This window comes from Meleagris gallopavo, chromosome 2, assembly GCF_905368555.1.
Source record: "Meleagris gallopavo chromosome 2, MGAL_WU_HG_1.1, whole genome shotgun sequence".
NCBI lineage: Eukaryota > Metazoa > Chordata > Aves > Galliformes > Phasianidae > Meleagris > Meleagris gallopavo.
In genome coordinates, this window is record NC_139405.1 from 31,299,185 (window position 1) to 31,315,280 (window position 16,096).

Sequence of the window (16,096 nt, forward strand, 5' to 3'; positions counted from 1 at the left end):
GTTTTCTTAGCCAACCTGCATAGGCAAACTCTCCCTTCCCTGGGATGCTCTCATCAGTAACTAAAACCAGTGCTTCAATTGACCATAGGTTGAGGTTTCAGCTTTCTTCCAACCTGAAGAGCAGGGAAATGTCTGGCTGCAGGTGAAGAGTGCCCCTTGCTAGGAGGCAGGTCTGGGGGAGACCAAGAGCCCCATTTCACATTTATTCGTAGAATCACAGAATGGCTTGGGTTGAAAAGGACCACAGTGATCATCCAGTTTCAACCCCCCTGCTATGTGCAGGGTCACCAACCACCAGACCAGGCTGCCCAGAGCCACATCCAGCCTGGCCTTGATTGCCTCCAGGGATGGGGCATCCACAGCCTCCTTGGGCAACCTGTTCCAGTGCATCGCCACCCTCTGGGGGAAAATCTTCCTCCTAATATCTGACCTAAACCTCCCCTGTCTCAGTTTAAAACTGTTCCCCCTTGTCCTATCCAGCCTCGTAAACAACTGTTCCCCCTCTTGTTTATATGCTCCCTTCAAGTACTGGAAGGCCATTTATTCCTGTGACTGAGATGTATTTTTCTGCCCCTTGTGTCTAAGGTGTGAAACTTCAGGGTTTGCTCAGCAGATGTAGGTATCGTGGCCATCAACAGTGATAACAAGTTAACATACCGAGCTTTTCTATATGGTGTTTTCTTCTATGGTGTTTAGATACAAATGCTGAAAGAGCATAAAGCCTTGTGTCACTGCAGTCATATCATCCATTCATTCGCACGGCTTCTCTGCCAGTGCAGGATAGCTCTATCAATAGCGAAAGCAATTAATCGGAAGTGTTAACTGGGATTTTTGGATGAAATTCTAGGAGCTATGCAGCCTGTGAAATTGTGTTTTATGTTCTGTCATGGCTGATACTGTGACTGGGAAGTGAAAGGAAAGGAATTAGCTAAGTGGGATGCAGATTGCAGCCTTCTTAGGGTTCATATGTTTTACATGATACACAGCTGCCTTTCCAGCAAGGAGACAGAAGGGGATTTACTGAGCTAAGAAATAATTGAAGTCACTCTGAAACGTTCCTAACTGCTGCTCGGTGTGACACGGTGTGTGGTCTCCCTGCCTTTCTCTGCAAATGGCAGCATCAGATCTTTCAGTGTGAGCGTGTGTGTGGATAAACTGTGCTCTTATGGCATGTAAAGGGCACTTTGGTGTAGGAGGTTCTGCATGTATTTTATAATCTTAATCTGTGATGACTTTAGCAGAGGCTGTTCAGATTCCAAGACAGGCTTCCAAAGCAGGATGAGAGTTGTACCTGCTTTTTATTAACTATATTACCAGCTAAACAACAACAACAAAGCTGCATACATCTGATGGCGATGTGGACGCTTGGTGCATTTCATTAAAAATGATAACGGTTGGTAACTGTTCTGTGGTCACAGAAGTGCAGATCAAGCTCTCCGTGCCCCCTGGAAGCCCTTCTGCTTGTCTGGAGGGATGGAGAAACCTGGTGGCCCTTGAAAACATCCATCAGGATCTTTGGGTTTTGATGGAGCTTTGACTGACTGTGCACTTTAACCCTGTGCTTCAGTGTGTTCTGGATGAAACGAGTGGCTGCACTGTGCCTCACCAGCTACTGGCAGAGCGGCTCCTGACAGCGTGTGCAGGAAGGTCGTGGGGCTGGGGGTCTGAACTTGGCAACCACAAGGGCAGAATCGTGCTGAGGGTGGTCTAACTTTCAGAGCAGCTCAAAGATGTGCTGATTGTCTTTAATTTGTTGGTCAGTGGTGTCTGAGCAGCTTTGTGAGTAACAGACTTGGCAGTTGGTTCAGATGCAGAAATTCGTGTAGAAGTGCAGACTAATTACTGAGCATGGGTTGAAGGCTCCTCCCTTGAAAAAAGCATAAATCTGTCTTTTCTAATGCTGCTGCCACTCAGCAGTCAGAACTAAACGGGAAATAAATTTGCACCAAAACCATTTTGTGCCTTCTAATGAATTTGGAGGCAATTTCTGTTGCATTTTACGAATGCTTACTCTGGAGAACCTCTGTAAGGAAATGTTTCTGTGCAATGAAAGTGGTAGTGAAAACTTCTGCAAAATCAGAGGTACGGTTTTGATGCCTGTGTGGGTGATTCGGCAGAAAGTTTTAGGGCTCTGGAGATGAAAAGCTGCCGTGAGGGATTGTGACCAATCTTTGAGCAAGGAGAGAGAAGAAAGAGAAATACTCACCAGAAGCCAAAAGACAGAGTGGTGATTTTTCAAGTGCTCTGAATTTCCTCTGTCGTGATTTGGATTGACAGATGAAATTTGTTTCAAATTTAATTTTCGACATACATCCAGTAAATAGGCATAAAAACGTTACGGCCAGGTTAGGGACTTTGGTGTTAGCAAATATGTTGCTCTGTCTTTTCCTCTCCTCACTTGTAGGCCATACCTGTGTGCGGGCAGCTCCAGGCTGGAGCGTGGGCTTGGAGCACCCTGCAGCAGTCCTGAGGTCAGGTAGAGATTCCACCTCCCTCTGTGAGCTGGCTGGGCTCTGCAGGGAGAGGCGGCAGTGCATGTGGTTCCTATTAGCTCTGAAAACAGGAACATCTGGGGGAGGCATGGATGGCGTGCTGGCTCTGCTCAGCAGCAGGAGAGCCTGTGACAGATTGCTCTGGGCAGGCAGATCGTCTCCGTTATATGCTGAAGCAGGGAGCAAACATGCATAAAATCCAGCTCGGAACAACAGGAGGCAGGCAGCAAAGGCTGTCTTAGATTTTCTCTTCCTCTTCCTGCCTCAGTGGGTGCTTTTTGAAGGAAGGTGAAGGTGAGGGAACCTTTATCCTCAGGCAGCAGCGGGACAGCGCTGAGGAGAAGCACTGCTGAGGACAAAAGGAGATTCCCTATTGAGTTGCTCATGGGTTTCACTTCAAGAGCAATGGAAAGCAAGCCAGTGGTAAACAGTATTTACAGTGTGTTTGCTAGAGGGGAAAATAAGAGGAAAACAAGTGAAGGGAAAGGCTGAGGCTAGTAGCCAGTGTGAAAGCAGAGCACGCAAACCAACTCCTGTGGCCCACCCTGTTTGGGCATGGGGTTGGTCCAGGTGATCCCCAGAGGGCCCTTCCCACCTTATCTGTGCTGTGATTCTGTGGCATTATTAGTTAGTTAAATGAGGGTAGATGCTGCAGTGTGGCCTTGTTAAATCAGAGCGGCTCATTGAGGGGTGGTTCTCCTTATCTCTCTGCACTACCAAGGTGGTCTGGTAGCTCAACGCATCTGCTTCTGAACAAGGCAGATATTTGTCTGTACCATATGGTGAGCGGTGGGGAGGGACGTGGGTCATCAATCACCCAAAGGTGGGTGTTCGTTGTCAGCAGGTTGTCTGTGCTCCCAGCCAGGGGAGATAAAAGGGCAGATGGGAAGAATTACCGTCTTCAGGGGTATTAGTGTCTTTTGTCATGAATTACAATTTGTGGTTTCTGAGGTTCTGCGGAAAGGTTTAACTGCATTAGGAAATCATTCAAGCTCATGTTAGCAAGGTCACGCTGGTGGTTCTGCTGAGCATGTGAGAACTTGGCCGGTGGCATTAGGGCAGAGCTGGGGTCAGAGGTTCACAGTGGAACTGACACGCGGCTCTCAGCGGGGATCGGCTCCCACCATGTTAAAAGCAATTCTTGCACGGTTGTGGTACAAACGAGGCCTCCCAGGCAGTGCAGGGCATAGGAGGGCAGTGGGGAAAGGACTGGCTTTCTGAACCCGCACAGTTGGTATTGCCCCATGAACTGGGCTGTTGTACCTGAGGGTGGCACAAATGAATGTTTGAACATGCTTGTTCTCCCCTAGGTGACACATCTCTCTCTGTTTTCTCTGGCCTGTTATTTTGTTGTTGCTCTGTTTCTCCCTCTGTCTCTGCCCCTCTTTCCCCTGTGCTTGTTCCTTTGCACATACGAAATCTTTGCTATTGAGTCTGAAGAACTATTGCTTCTATTCACACGTGGCCAAACCTTGCTGGATTTCCCCAGAAGACAAGCAGGTGCCTACACTGAAAATAAAAACAACAAAAAAACACAACAACAGATCAGGCATATTTTTATATTATTATAAATGACTAAAGTTCAATTAAATAGCTGATTAAAACTTCAGATGGCAAACGAGTTCTACATGTTTCAGGGAAATACCTGAAGAAAAGGAGGGGGTAGCAAATCTTCAGAGGAGAACTTATTAATGGTTGTACAAAGACCTTGGTTGCATATAAATGTAAGGATGTGGAATGTCCTGCTGCTTGGACCTTTAGTAGGGAAAATGATGCTGGATACAAAGGATCAGGACCCAGTTTGGGGCTATGAAGAGCCCCAGTCACTTCATTCATTGACTTTTTATAACCCTAGAAGAAAGCACTTGTTCTTCTAAGAGCAGAAGTTTATTTTCAGTATCCGGTTTTTACTTATCTTTTCTACTTTCAGGCAATTGATGGAGCATCTTTGCATTCCAAAAACTTCCCAAAAGGGTTCTGTTCAGCTGTAGACAGTTTTATGATTATTTTTTTTTTAATGAATCTTATTATGAACTGAATGAAAACTATTGTATGCATTTTTTTTTCTGGGAACAGATTAGAGCTACTCCAGCAGGAAAACATTGTATTAATGTGAGAGATAATGTGAAGATATGAAAGGAATCTTTCTGGCTGCTGGGAGGCATGAAAGTATTTGAAAGTGTAGTATAGTGAATGCATCATCAGCCAAATGCTTTGAATTCTGGCTCTGCTGATGGCTTTGAGGAAACTAGACGCTGCCTTACGCTTAAAATGCAGAGGATGATACTGTCAGTGTGCTGTGGGTCTGTGTGCACAGAGCTGGGTGTCTGGTTGCCAGCAGGAATCAGACTTCTTGCTGGAAGAATTCTGTCTTTGTACCACTCAAAAGGGCTGCCTAGAAAGCTTCCCTGCAAAGCATGTTGTCCTGAGGTGGAGCATCTTCCTCCAGCTGGGCAGATGAACCCTGTTGTGTGTTGGAGCAAGCTGCAGTGTGACTCCATGTCCTGGCAGCTACAGGTATGAATGAAGGCAGGAAACGGAGTTTTACTGAAATGAGGCAAGGCTTCATTCAGGAAGCTCAGTTTTCATTAGAGAAAGTAGTTTTTGTTAAGTCAGAGTTTAATCTCTAGTGGTGTTTTTATTTATCGTTGAATTGAACTATTCAAATTTCCTGAACTGCAAAGGATTGATATCTTTATGGTTCATGATTTGTTTCTCTCTAGAATGAAAAAGCTCAAAAATAAGTTACTTAAAAATAAGCTCAAAAATAAGTAACTTAAAAATAAGTTACAATAGAATTAAATTTTCAAACTGCAGCTTTGAAGTGCAAAGTGTAAAAGGAGCATGGAGCATTGTTTCATGCTTTTCTGCAGGTGGCTGCAAGTCATACATGCTTTGTCAAGTCACAGTTGTCATATATGTTGTTTTTAATGGGAATGAGGGAGTCTCACCACTGCACTTGAGTAGAGAGTAGTCCAAATAAGTGGAAGTTGTTCTGTTATTTTTAACGCAGGAAATATGGTTACATTTAATCCCATTTATTATGATGAGAGGATTAGAATCCTGCTTCTGTGCAGTGAGTGCTATGCTCTAATCCGAGCTCAGGTTGGGAAAAGGGAAATGGGGGAAATAACCTTTATTCTTGTAGAATACTCCTTGACAAAAAAATGTGACCTATCATTGAAAATGCTGCTTCCCAAGTCTATTACTTGAGGTAACATATAGTGGGGAGCTATCATTTCAACATCCCTAGTTTGCCTGGGCTTTCTGTGAAACTAGTGGTTCTTTCTGTCATCAGCCTGGTGTGATGGTAAGGTCTGGTCCAGGTGCTCTCTGATGCTCCCTGTTGCTGATGTGGGTCAACCTCTCTAATGCCATGTGGAACTCCTGTTATCCTCACCCTGAAGTACTGTGCATGAAGCCTCTGCCTCTCTTTACATGTCAGGGAAGCTGTGCACAGTTCCTCCCTAGCTGGAAAGTCTTCCAACATGTTCAACATCTGCCAGCTCTCAGCCACTCCTGTGTAGATCTGCAGTTGATTTATGTACTTCTAGTAAGTCCCATGTACATACGTTCCCTCCCTCTTCACATTTGCAGTTGAAATGCTTCAGTATCCTGTGTTTTCTAAGTTAATTCCATTGATGAGTGTGTCCAGCATGGAAAGAGCTGGGAAAACTGGGAGACTTGTTTGCTTTAGTTATCTCTAGTTTTGTCCTTTCAGGCAGGAGAAAGACTTGCTCAAGGTACTGAAGGACAGGGCAACACTAAAAAAGCAAGCAACTTTTTGGCTAGTGGAGCTGTCTGAAAAGCTGGCAAAAAGCCCTGAAGGAGGATATGAAAACATCAGCTACAGACTACTTAAATGCTTTGGGGTTGATTGTGCTCGGCGCTAAGATTGTTTTCACCTGACAGTCGGTCCCAGTACAAGTGACTGCAACACGAAAAACTCAGTTGCAGAAATGCAAAGCAGTAAACAGCAGTTATTGCTGAAACCTGAGATGCTGCATCTGTGCTGCGTCGCATACCAAAATAGCAGCACCATTCAGAATCCAGCCTTTCTCTTCATCTACAAATCAGCCAGATCCACCTTCACCGTCATCCCAGCTTGGATTCCTTGTGTGGGTCAATGGGAGATCAAAGTAAAATTTCACCAAGCTAAAGATGGAATGAAGGTGAATGTTAACCACTCACTTTCCATGGTTAATTCCTCAACTATTCTCAGGTATAGTGTAAAATGCCTGGTCTCTCTCTCCTATAGACAGCCCTATGCATCAGCTCCTGCCACTCACAAAAACATAACTGGATTAGATGCAAAACTAGTTGGAATTTGTTGCTGTGAATTTGCATTTGGATTCATTGCACCATGCTGGTATTGATAGCTGGTTCTGCACTGAACTCCCCTCTCCTCTTTCTAGCAATTGTTGTTTCTCAAGTTCTGATGAACGCCGTATTGTTTTATTTTTGCCCTTTCCTTCAGCCACTCTGAAGTGCCTTCTGCTGAAACCTGCATGTTTAACTACTGATTTCATGAGGAATGTAATGGTGCACATGGACAGTATAAATGTATTTTATCTCAACTCATTGGCCTACTTGCTTCTCCTCCTTGTTACGTAATGGAGTGGTCTGACAGCTACTGGTTTTCCAAGGAACGTGTGGTTATCCTAAATTCTCTCCGTGCTTCCTTTAGTCACTTAGCCTGAATTGTGAAGTTGTTTCTAAAATTCTGGGAGACAGACCAACTGTGTGCACATGCATGGAAAGCAGACGTGAGTTGACCTTTGGCTTTCCTGGCCTGCGGTAACCACCGCAACCCAAGCATGAAGATTTAAATGGGAAAGCAACTGTCTTCAACATAGCTGTTCGAGCTCCATTCATTTTGTATTTCATGAAGAAAGCACAACACTACTTGCCTAGTATTGCTGTGATGACATCCAGTCACTGGCTGCTGAGTGAGGCAGTGATGGTGCAAAATCACACGAGATGTTTGTGGTTTGCTGTTAGATAGAACCTTGCCCACAAGACAAATGATCTCAGAGGGGCAGTGTAGGCATATCTCCTGACCTTGTAGTACTGCTCTTGGGTCTTTCCCCAGGGAGGAGCTTGTGCTGTACTTATGCTGTGCGTCCCACTGGTCTGTCCAAGCCTTGCATGCACTGCATGGGGTGCCTTTGTACATGGAACCTACTCCACAGGTTCGTAGCTGCTTTTAGGGGGTCTTTTAAGTCTTCTTCAACGTGCCCTGTAGGTTAGATATTAGGAGGAAGTTTTTCACACACAGGGTGGTGATACTGAAACGGGTTGCCCAAGGAGGTTGTGGATGCCCCATCCCTGGAGGCAATCAAGGCCAGGCTGGATGTGGCTCTGGGCAGCCTGTTCTGGTGGTTGGTGACCCTGCACACAGCAGAGGGTTGAAACTGGATGATCACTGCGGTCCTTTTCAACACAGGACATTCTATGTGTCTATGATTCTTCTCCCAGATTTTGGGAGGGAAGCTGTGAATATCTTGTCTGAGGTAAGCAGCCTTGTGGAAAAGGAGGCAAAGGGGAGGACTGCATGGTGAGGAAGCATTTTACACACGCAATGTAGGGCACTCCTCGCTACGGGATGGTCTTGACTTTGTGGAAAGTTGCACTGCAGGGGAATGCGAAGGTCTGTTTGGCCCTGAGATTTCTTTCCTGGCTCTCCTGGTTACACTAAGGCCATAACAGAATAAATTGGCCCAACTACACTGGTGGGGACCCAACGTTGGGAATGTATAGATGCTAGCACTAGGTACAGACAGGGGAAAGAAAGAAGGGAGAATCAGTTTTTGGGCTTGAAATCGGGGAGACGGACTTAAAACTGAATGCCAGAGGGGGGGAAAATAACATAGGAGATTGGCAGGTATGAGAAGCAAAAGATGCTGTGAATTCAGATGTTGAGAAGGGAATGAGCAGGGAATGTAATTAGCAAGGCATATAAGGAAGCTTAATGCAGGCACTAAGGTGTGAATGAGCAGGGAAGCCTGAGAAAGATCTAAGTGCAGGATGCAGAAGAACCTTAAAACTCAAAAGAGGGTGAAAAGTGTATGAGCAAAAACTGTCTAAAACTGTAATACTTTCCAAATCAGTGTCACTGACAAGTCACAAACAAAGCAAAGCCAGTACAAGAATAATTTTATTTAATGTTTTGGTAACACAATGATTCATCTCAGAATGACCATAAGTTAGCTCACTGAACAAACTGCAATACATTCTAACTGAGTGCTACTAAATTGGAGTAACTTTGCAGGTTAAATGAGGCACTAATTGACCAACAGCTATATAATGTGTGACCCCAACAGATGTGAGCAGTGTGAGTGGAAGCTGCATTAGTAGCCAATGTGTAGTTAAAGCTTTTGGAAGAGTACAAAACTGCAAAAGCTTTTTTAATTAAAATAATAATTAGTGATCTTTGAGTTAGACTAACAATTCAGTTGTAGGGTTGTTTTTTTTAATAATGATACTCACAAAGGTACTAAGAAAACTGTCTTGCTACAAATTGATCTAATGTAGATATCCATATGAAAATGCTAAATATCATATAAAGCTTTTCACAGGTATAGGCTAAGTTCTGGGATATCAGAAAAACACCTGAGGTTACTCCTTTTGCATGGAAAAGAGAGGTTTTTTTTAGCTTTGAAAAAAGAAGATCAATGCCATTTAAAATCAGAGATGTTCAACAGGTGTAGCAGTACTACATGGGGGTATGGAACAGTACTTTTAGACTTGGTTCAGGTTGATGATGGTCAGCGTGAGTACTGTCACTGCTGCCAACAGGATGAAGACTGGCCATCTAAGAGATGCACATCTGTACTTGCTAGGGTCTCAGCACAGCTACTTTATATTTTAGCCCTTATTTTTCTAGGTCTACTAATACCTTATTTTGTCCTAGACTCGATCACAGTAAGCCTTCTGAGATGCTCTCATTTCTTATAGATCTTGTATGTAACTAAAGGCGATCTGTATATCCTAGGAAGCATCCAACACTTCTCAAAATCAGGCATTTAGATGCGACAGTTCCTTCTTTAGAGAAATACATGCTGCTTTGTGTGCACAAACATTAGCCAGAAGTTTAAGGCTCCAAAGTTTCAAGTATATGTTTTACTTCAAAATAGTGATTTTTTTTTTTTAAACTTGAAGTCTTTTGCCTCAAAAAAAAAAAGTTGGAAGTTGTTTGTTTTTTTTTTGTTTTTTTGCTCAATTTAGTTTGCTCAGTTATTCGGGACACAATATGTTAGCTCTCCTTCTAAGGCTTTGTTTCAAGCAAATCATGCTAAAAGTATACAGTTAATTTAGGATAGTAGCATTAAACTTGAGCTAACAGACTGACCAGTGGGCCACGCTGTATGTGCTGTGTGCATTACTTGAGGCTTGTGACATGAGGGTTTCAATACAGAACCTCAAATTCTTATTTCTACATACCTTGGCACACGTGAATCTATAACAGACTTACCTAGAAGAACAGGTCGCTTACTCTTTGCTAGAAAGACACAAAGTTCAGCTTTTCCTTTACAACAGCTTTCTAATTCAAATATCTATGTTATTCGTACTAATGAATATGTTAGCACATGGATTATATCACGCTTACCACTTGATGACGTATAAAATCTGATCTTTCTTTTCAAGCTTCAATGACAAGTTGCTGTATTAGGACATTCTGTTCGTTCTCACATAAAATACGAACGGTATTTTAAAATGTTGTGCTCATTGGCGAGTAATTTTGTAGCCATTTATGTAAACACTTTGGACAGCTAAAGGCAAGATTTTACATTGGCATTTTACCAAAAGTCATTTAAACATTTATTATCAAGGCATTCATACACATCCCAGCAGTCACAACGCAGGACTTGCCGTATGCTTACAGCAGGTTCCAGTAGAATGAATTCAGAGAGAGGCTGCAGCGTTCAAAGCATTGTCTTGTTTTTGTGTTCTGCTTTGTTTTTATAAGGAATTTTACTTTGGGATGTGGAGTCACTGAAGGCAAAGGCAGAGTGCATGGAGACATGGCAAGGATTGCACCCGCAGTTTTCAGAGATGCTCCAACCAGTCAGTAGATAAAGTGTGCTTTACAATGGCAACTTTGTGAACATGCAAGAAAATGAAAGGCTTACTTTCAAACTGCATATGTTTTATCATTTAGTACATTAAATCATCCCCCTGGCTCTCCCTCTAGAATTAAAGAGGACTGAATTATGACTTGTGAAGTTTTCCTTCCTGCTCTCGTACCTTCAATGTTGGCTGTTTTCCAAAAAGATCAGCAAAACAAAGCAAACTATAACTTATGTAATTCTAAAAAGAGAGGAGCATCTTTCAAGGCTCAGCTCAGCGCTTAGGTGTTTGCCGACGGCTGATTTTCGTTGGCTGTCTTCTCTGCTTGCAGTCTTTGGACAGCCTTATCAAGCAAATCCATAGTATCTCTAAGTGTGACATTCAAGGTGAACGGCTTGGGTTTGATGGTCAACCCATAAGTGTAGTCCATTTTAGGATCCTCATTTGGATTAGCAGTGAAATGGCACTGATGCACAAGAATGGAAGTAAAGAGAAACAGCTGCACCTTGGATAATTCCTCTCCAATACACCGCCGTTTCCCCATTGAGAAAATCATCACACTACTGGTGAGATCTTTATTGATGAAGCCGTTCTCATCCAGGAATCTCGTTGGATCGAAATCCTCCGGGTTGGACCACTTAGCTGGATCGTGATTCACTGACCACTGATTGACAAATATGACGGTGTCCTTGGGAATGAGGTAGCCCATGATGAAGGTGTTGGTCGTGGTGGCGTGAGGGATGGTAACAGGCACGAAGCTGCTGAAACGCATGGATTCGTACAGGAAAGCCACAATGTAGGGCAAGTGAGGCTGATCTTCAGCACAGGGCAGGCGGTCTCTCCCAACAATCCTGTCCACTTCTTCTTGCATTTTAGCCTGCACTTTTGGATACCTGTCATTTAAAGTAAGCATGTCTACATGCGTAACGCTGTCAGAAGGTTTCATTTTTTAAAACAACACATGCTGTAAACACTTCTCACAGAACCTCACCCCTCCTCTACAGTGGGCAGTCTGAGCAAAGCTTAAATGCGTGGCAGGAACACGCAAATCCTGACAGAAAACTTTGAGGGAGGGATTTGAATTTCCTACACAACAGCGTCATTTGGCTTTGCTCAGTTTTTCCCTTGTCACACGTAATCAATTTTAAATGTAAAAAGTGAAATAACGTCCTGAAACTGAATGTTCTGATCCAATTTTGAAAATCCATTCTATAGCAAAGATTACTTTGTCCTCAATTTGGGGCTTTCTGTCAGAATGGGAACTTAGTTTTCTGTCTCTGCATGTGGCTTCTTTTAGCTAGCAGGGAGTTTACCAATAGGTGTATGGCATACAGAGAGGACCGACCATTCCCTGCTCTGCTCATAACTGTCAGGACAGCTTTGGGAACGTCCCACTCAGGGGTTGTTTACGCTTCTACAATTACTATCAAAATGTTTTCTTTACAGTGTATTTTAAGACCACTGTCTTGCAGTCTGCCAGACTGTCCAGACTTCATGTTAAGCAAGCACGATCCAAGTATTCGTGCATTTTCTCTTAACTCTGCCTGGGCGCTTCACAGAATCACAGAATGGCCAGGGTTAGAAGAGACCTCAAGGATCATGAATCTCCAACCCCGCTGCCACAGGCAGGGCCACCAACCTCCCTATTTAATGCTAGACCAGGCTGTCCAACCTGGCCTTGAACACCTCCAGGGATGGGGCATCCAGAACCTCTCTGGGCAGCCTGTTCCAGCTCCTCACCACTCTCTCTGTAAAGAATTTCCCCGATGTCCAACCTAAATCTTCCCTCCCTCAACTTAAAACCATTTCCCCTTGTCCTGCAGTTATCAACCCTTTCAAAGAGTTGATTCCCCTCCTCTCTGTAGGCTCCCTTTAGGTATTGAGCTTTCCCCAGGTCACGCAATCCCGGCGCGGGCACACGTTACGGGCAGCAGCATAATAGCGGGCTTGTAACCCAGTGCACGAACTCTTTATCTCGCCTAAGCAGCTGTTATCCTGTTCCTATGATCTCCCTGATCTTGACCTGCTAAAATCCGTTGCTTTCGGGTTTTACTCCGCTGCCTTTTTGCCAGCCGCTCCTTATGCAACGTTACCAGAGTAGGTTTTCTATTATTTTGTTTTTCATTATTATTATTTTCTGGCGGGCTTCCCCGAGCCCCCGCGTTAACTAACAGCCCCCTTTTCCCCGCGACCCCCTTCCCCCCGTGCCCTGCCGCCGCCGCAGGAGCGGAGCGCTCACCTGATGAGGAAGATGAGGAGCCAGAGCAGCGCCGTGGAGAGCGTGTCCTGGCTGGCGCCGAAGATGTCGGTGACGGTGGCGGGCACGTGCTCGAGCTGCAGCCGCGGCTGCTCGCGCTGCAGGCGGATGAAGGCGTCCATCATGTCGCGGGGGGCCGCCCCCGGGCGCAGGCTGCGCTGGTGCTGCAGGAACTTGCCGCGGACGAAGCCGTAAAAGTCGCGGTTGAGGTCGCGGAAGGCGCGGTAGGCGGCGCGCACGGGGCTGGGGAAGCGCTGCAGCCAGGGCAGCGCGTCCACCAGGCTGCCGGCGCCTACGGCGCGCCCGAACTGCTCGTTGCGGCCCACCAGACGCAGGAACTCGCCGTCGCCGTGGCTGTAGCGGCGGCCGAAGCAGAGCGCGCTCATCACGTTGGCCACCGCCACCACCAGCACGCGCGACGGGTCGAGGAAGGCGCCGCCCGCGCTGCCCCGCACCAGCAGCGCCACCAGCGCCCGCGCCTCGCCCAGCAGGTGCCGCTCCAGCAGGCGGCGCGTGGCCGGGCTGCCGGTGGAGAAGGCGCGCACCGTGGCGTGCGCCGCGCGGCGGTGCAGCTTCCAGAGCTCCGAGTAGCCGCCGAAGGCCAGGCTGCGCCCGCCCGACACCAGGCGGAACGAGGGGAAGGCCGGCCGGCCGGCGAAGGCGGCCCCCTGGCGGACGAGCGCCTGGCGGATGGCGCTCTCGCCGTTCAGCACCACCACGGGCCAGCGCCCCAGGCGCAGCTGGAACACGGCGCCGTACGTGCTGGCCAGGCGCGCGAAGGAGAGGTGCGGGGCGCTGCCCAGCTGCGCCGCGTTCCCGATCAGCGGCCACGGGAAGGGGCCCGGAGGTGCCCGGCGTTCGCCCAACCGCCGCCGACGCCGCCGCTGCAGGAGGAGCTTGCCCAGGTGCACGGCGGCGAGCAGGCACAGGAGGAGCAGCAGGGAGCTCTGCAGGGGCGGGGTGCCGCGCAGGGCTTCCCCGAGCCTCTCAAGGGCCATGCTGCGAGGAAAGAGAAAAAGGGGACGGTCGGCGGGCGACGTCCCCCGCGCGGACCAGGGCGGGCGAGGGAAAGCGCCCGACCCGATCCCCGCCGAGATCGAGGTGTGCGAGCCGAGAGCCGGTCGATAGGCGTGGGACGGTAGCCGCGCTTAGCGGCTGAGCGGTCGCTCTGCCTCCCGGCAGGACAGGTTCGCGGCGGCTGAGGAAGGCGCGAGAGGAGGCGGGAGGGATGCTCCCGCCCGCCCCGCTGCCCGCAGTCGGCTTCGTCCCGGGCGGAGCAGCGGGATGCCCGCGCTCCCGGAGCGGCTGTCGGCACCGCTGCCGCTGCTCGCTAGAGCCCGGTTGAGGCAGCGAGGGGAGGGAGAAGGGAAACGAGCGGCGGTTCCGCGAACTGACCTGTTGCACGCGGCTTTCATCGGAGGTCTCGGGGAGGATGGAGCGGAGCCGGGCAGCGGTGGCTGTGACGGGCGGGGAGCGCGGCGGCGTTGGCGTTCAGATCCCGGGCTCTGGGAAACTCATCAGAAGCGCCTGCTCCCGTCACCCGGAGCTCGACGGGTCGTGCGCAGGCAGACGCCGGTGGCACTCGCTTCCAGCATGGAGCCGCCGTCACCTTCCCGGAGCTTCAGCCCCTCGGAGCCTCGCCGTGCCCGCGACCACCTGCGCGGCGCTGCCGCCTGCGGACCGGGGGCAAGGCGGGTGCGAGCGGCTCAAGGGGTGACGGGCGGTCCGAGGCTGAGCCGGAGCGGCAGCGGCCGCGCCTGGGCTCCTGGCATCACCGCTCGCGCCTTTAAACCCGCGGCATCCGCGGTGCGCGGCGCGGTGCGGGCGTGCCGCAGACGGCCTCGCTGACAAATCGCCGCTGCCCGGCCCTTCCCCTGGCTCGAGGGGTCGCCGCTATTTGCCAGCTGCCCTTGGGGCCTCGCCAGGCGGAGCGGCTGAGCCGCGGATGCTTTTATGGCCCGGGCCCAAAGTTTCGGCGTTGGAGCCTCAGGGAGGGAAGCGGGGTGGCGGGCGGGCTCGCCGCCCCCTGTGTCAGGAGGCAACGTCTCGCCTGCATCTTGGGGGCTGAGGGAGCTGGAGAGCTTCCCCTCCTCCGCCTGTCGCCTCCCCGTTGCGTGCGGAGTTTGCATTGCGTGAGCCGGGGCTGGAAAGCCTCCAGCCATCTCCTCCCCGGGCCCCTACCCCTCCTCGCAATACCTGACACCGGCTCGGGGGGAAGGCGGCGGGGAAGCGCCGGGCGGCCCCGCACCCGGGCAGTCCCGCTGCCCTCTGGCTTCTCCCCCGCTGCTCGCCCTCCTTTCCCTCTCGCTCCCGGCGCTTTCTTGCTCTGAAAGCCGCCCCGGGAGGATGCTGCGCTCCGAGCCCGCCGGGTTCCCGGCGTCCCAGAGGGGGAACCGGGGCCGCATCCCCACCCGCCCCTGCGTAAAGGAAACCCTTCCCCAGGAGGTCAGAAAGGCCGTGATTTGTCGTTGTACCGAGCAAGACTAAAAACTAAAACTCTTTCAGATGTTATACAGTCACATCGTGAGAAGGAGAAAAAGGTGTTTGGTAGCATTTAGGGATTAGGCAAAATTAGACGCTGGGAGTCAGCCCAGCCCAGAGCGCGATCCCAGACCTGGCTGGGGTTCTGCTGCTTCTGACTTTGCTAAGTGCAATCCTTTCTACTGTCACTGTCTCAAGCTCCAGGGCAGTAATACTACTACCCAAACCAGCATCAGCCACTTCTCTCTGCAAGTCTCCAAACTCCTGTCTGTCTGCCTCAGTACACGTCGTGCTTCTTCCTGCCACTGCCCAGGGGCACTGAAAGGGGTGTCAGAATGTTTTCCCAGCAGTGCCAGAAGAAGCCAACTTCCTTTCTCCCAGCCCTATCTCTGGATGAACTGAAGGATGCCACAAGCCAGCCCCACACACGGTCCAGCTTCAAAAAGCAGCAACGAACAGCTCTGTCCCTGCAGCACGAGAGTTGGGACGAGCTTGGAAAGAGACCTCAGGCTTTAATCTCCCCCATGGCACCATATGATTAAAAACTGATTTCCCACAGTGTAACTGCTCAGCAGTGGCAAAGTGGCCTGTCTCACCCTGACGGCACCCCTCCTGCTTTCACCAGTCACATGTTGGAGAACACAGGACTTCTCCCTGCAGGCTGCTCTGGGTGCTGCAGCAGGCAGTAAGGACTTAGCTTGGAGCAGTTACCAGAGTTCTGGATTATAGTGTTGGGCAGTTGCCATTGCCAGCAGGCAAACTTGCCTTTTCCTAGTAACTGTGAGAGTCAGTTACC

General features: G+C 49.0%; 1 protein-coding gene across 1 annotated transcript; it reads right to left on the reverse strand.

Annotated features, from left to right (window-relative positions):
* Nucleotides 1–8,631: 8,631 nt before the first annotated feature.
* Nucleotides 8,632–15,100, reverse strand: CYP1B1 (cytochrome P450 family 1 subfamily B member 1). The gene is made up of 3 exons (XM_085219542.1): nucleotides 14,215–15,100; nucleotides 12,802–13,818; nucleotides 8,632–11,455 (listed from the first exon to the last, which is right to left on the reverse strand). Exons 1-3 carry the CDS (start codon nucleotides 14,232–14,234, stop codon nucleotides 10,843–10,845), a joined length of 1,650 nt encoding a protein of 549 aa, XP_085075668.1. The 5' UTR covers nucleotides 14,235–15,100; the 3' UTR covers nucleotides 8,632–10,842.
* Between the last annotated feature and the right edge of the window lie 996 nt (nucleotides 15,101–16,096).

Coding starts and splice junctions, on each gene's coding strand:
- CYP1B1 (XM_085219542.1), bottom strand. CDS start 14,234: ATGAAAGCCGCGTGCAACAG. Junction 13,819..14,214: donor ATGAAAGCCGCGTGCAACAG/GTCAGTTCGCGG, acceptor CTTTCCTCGCAG/CATGGCCCTTGAGAGGCTCG. Junction 11,456..12,801: donor CTCCTCATCTTCCTCATCAG/GTGAGCGCTCCG, acceptor TTTAAATGACAG/GTATCCAAAAGTGCAGGCTA.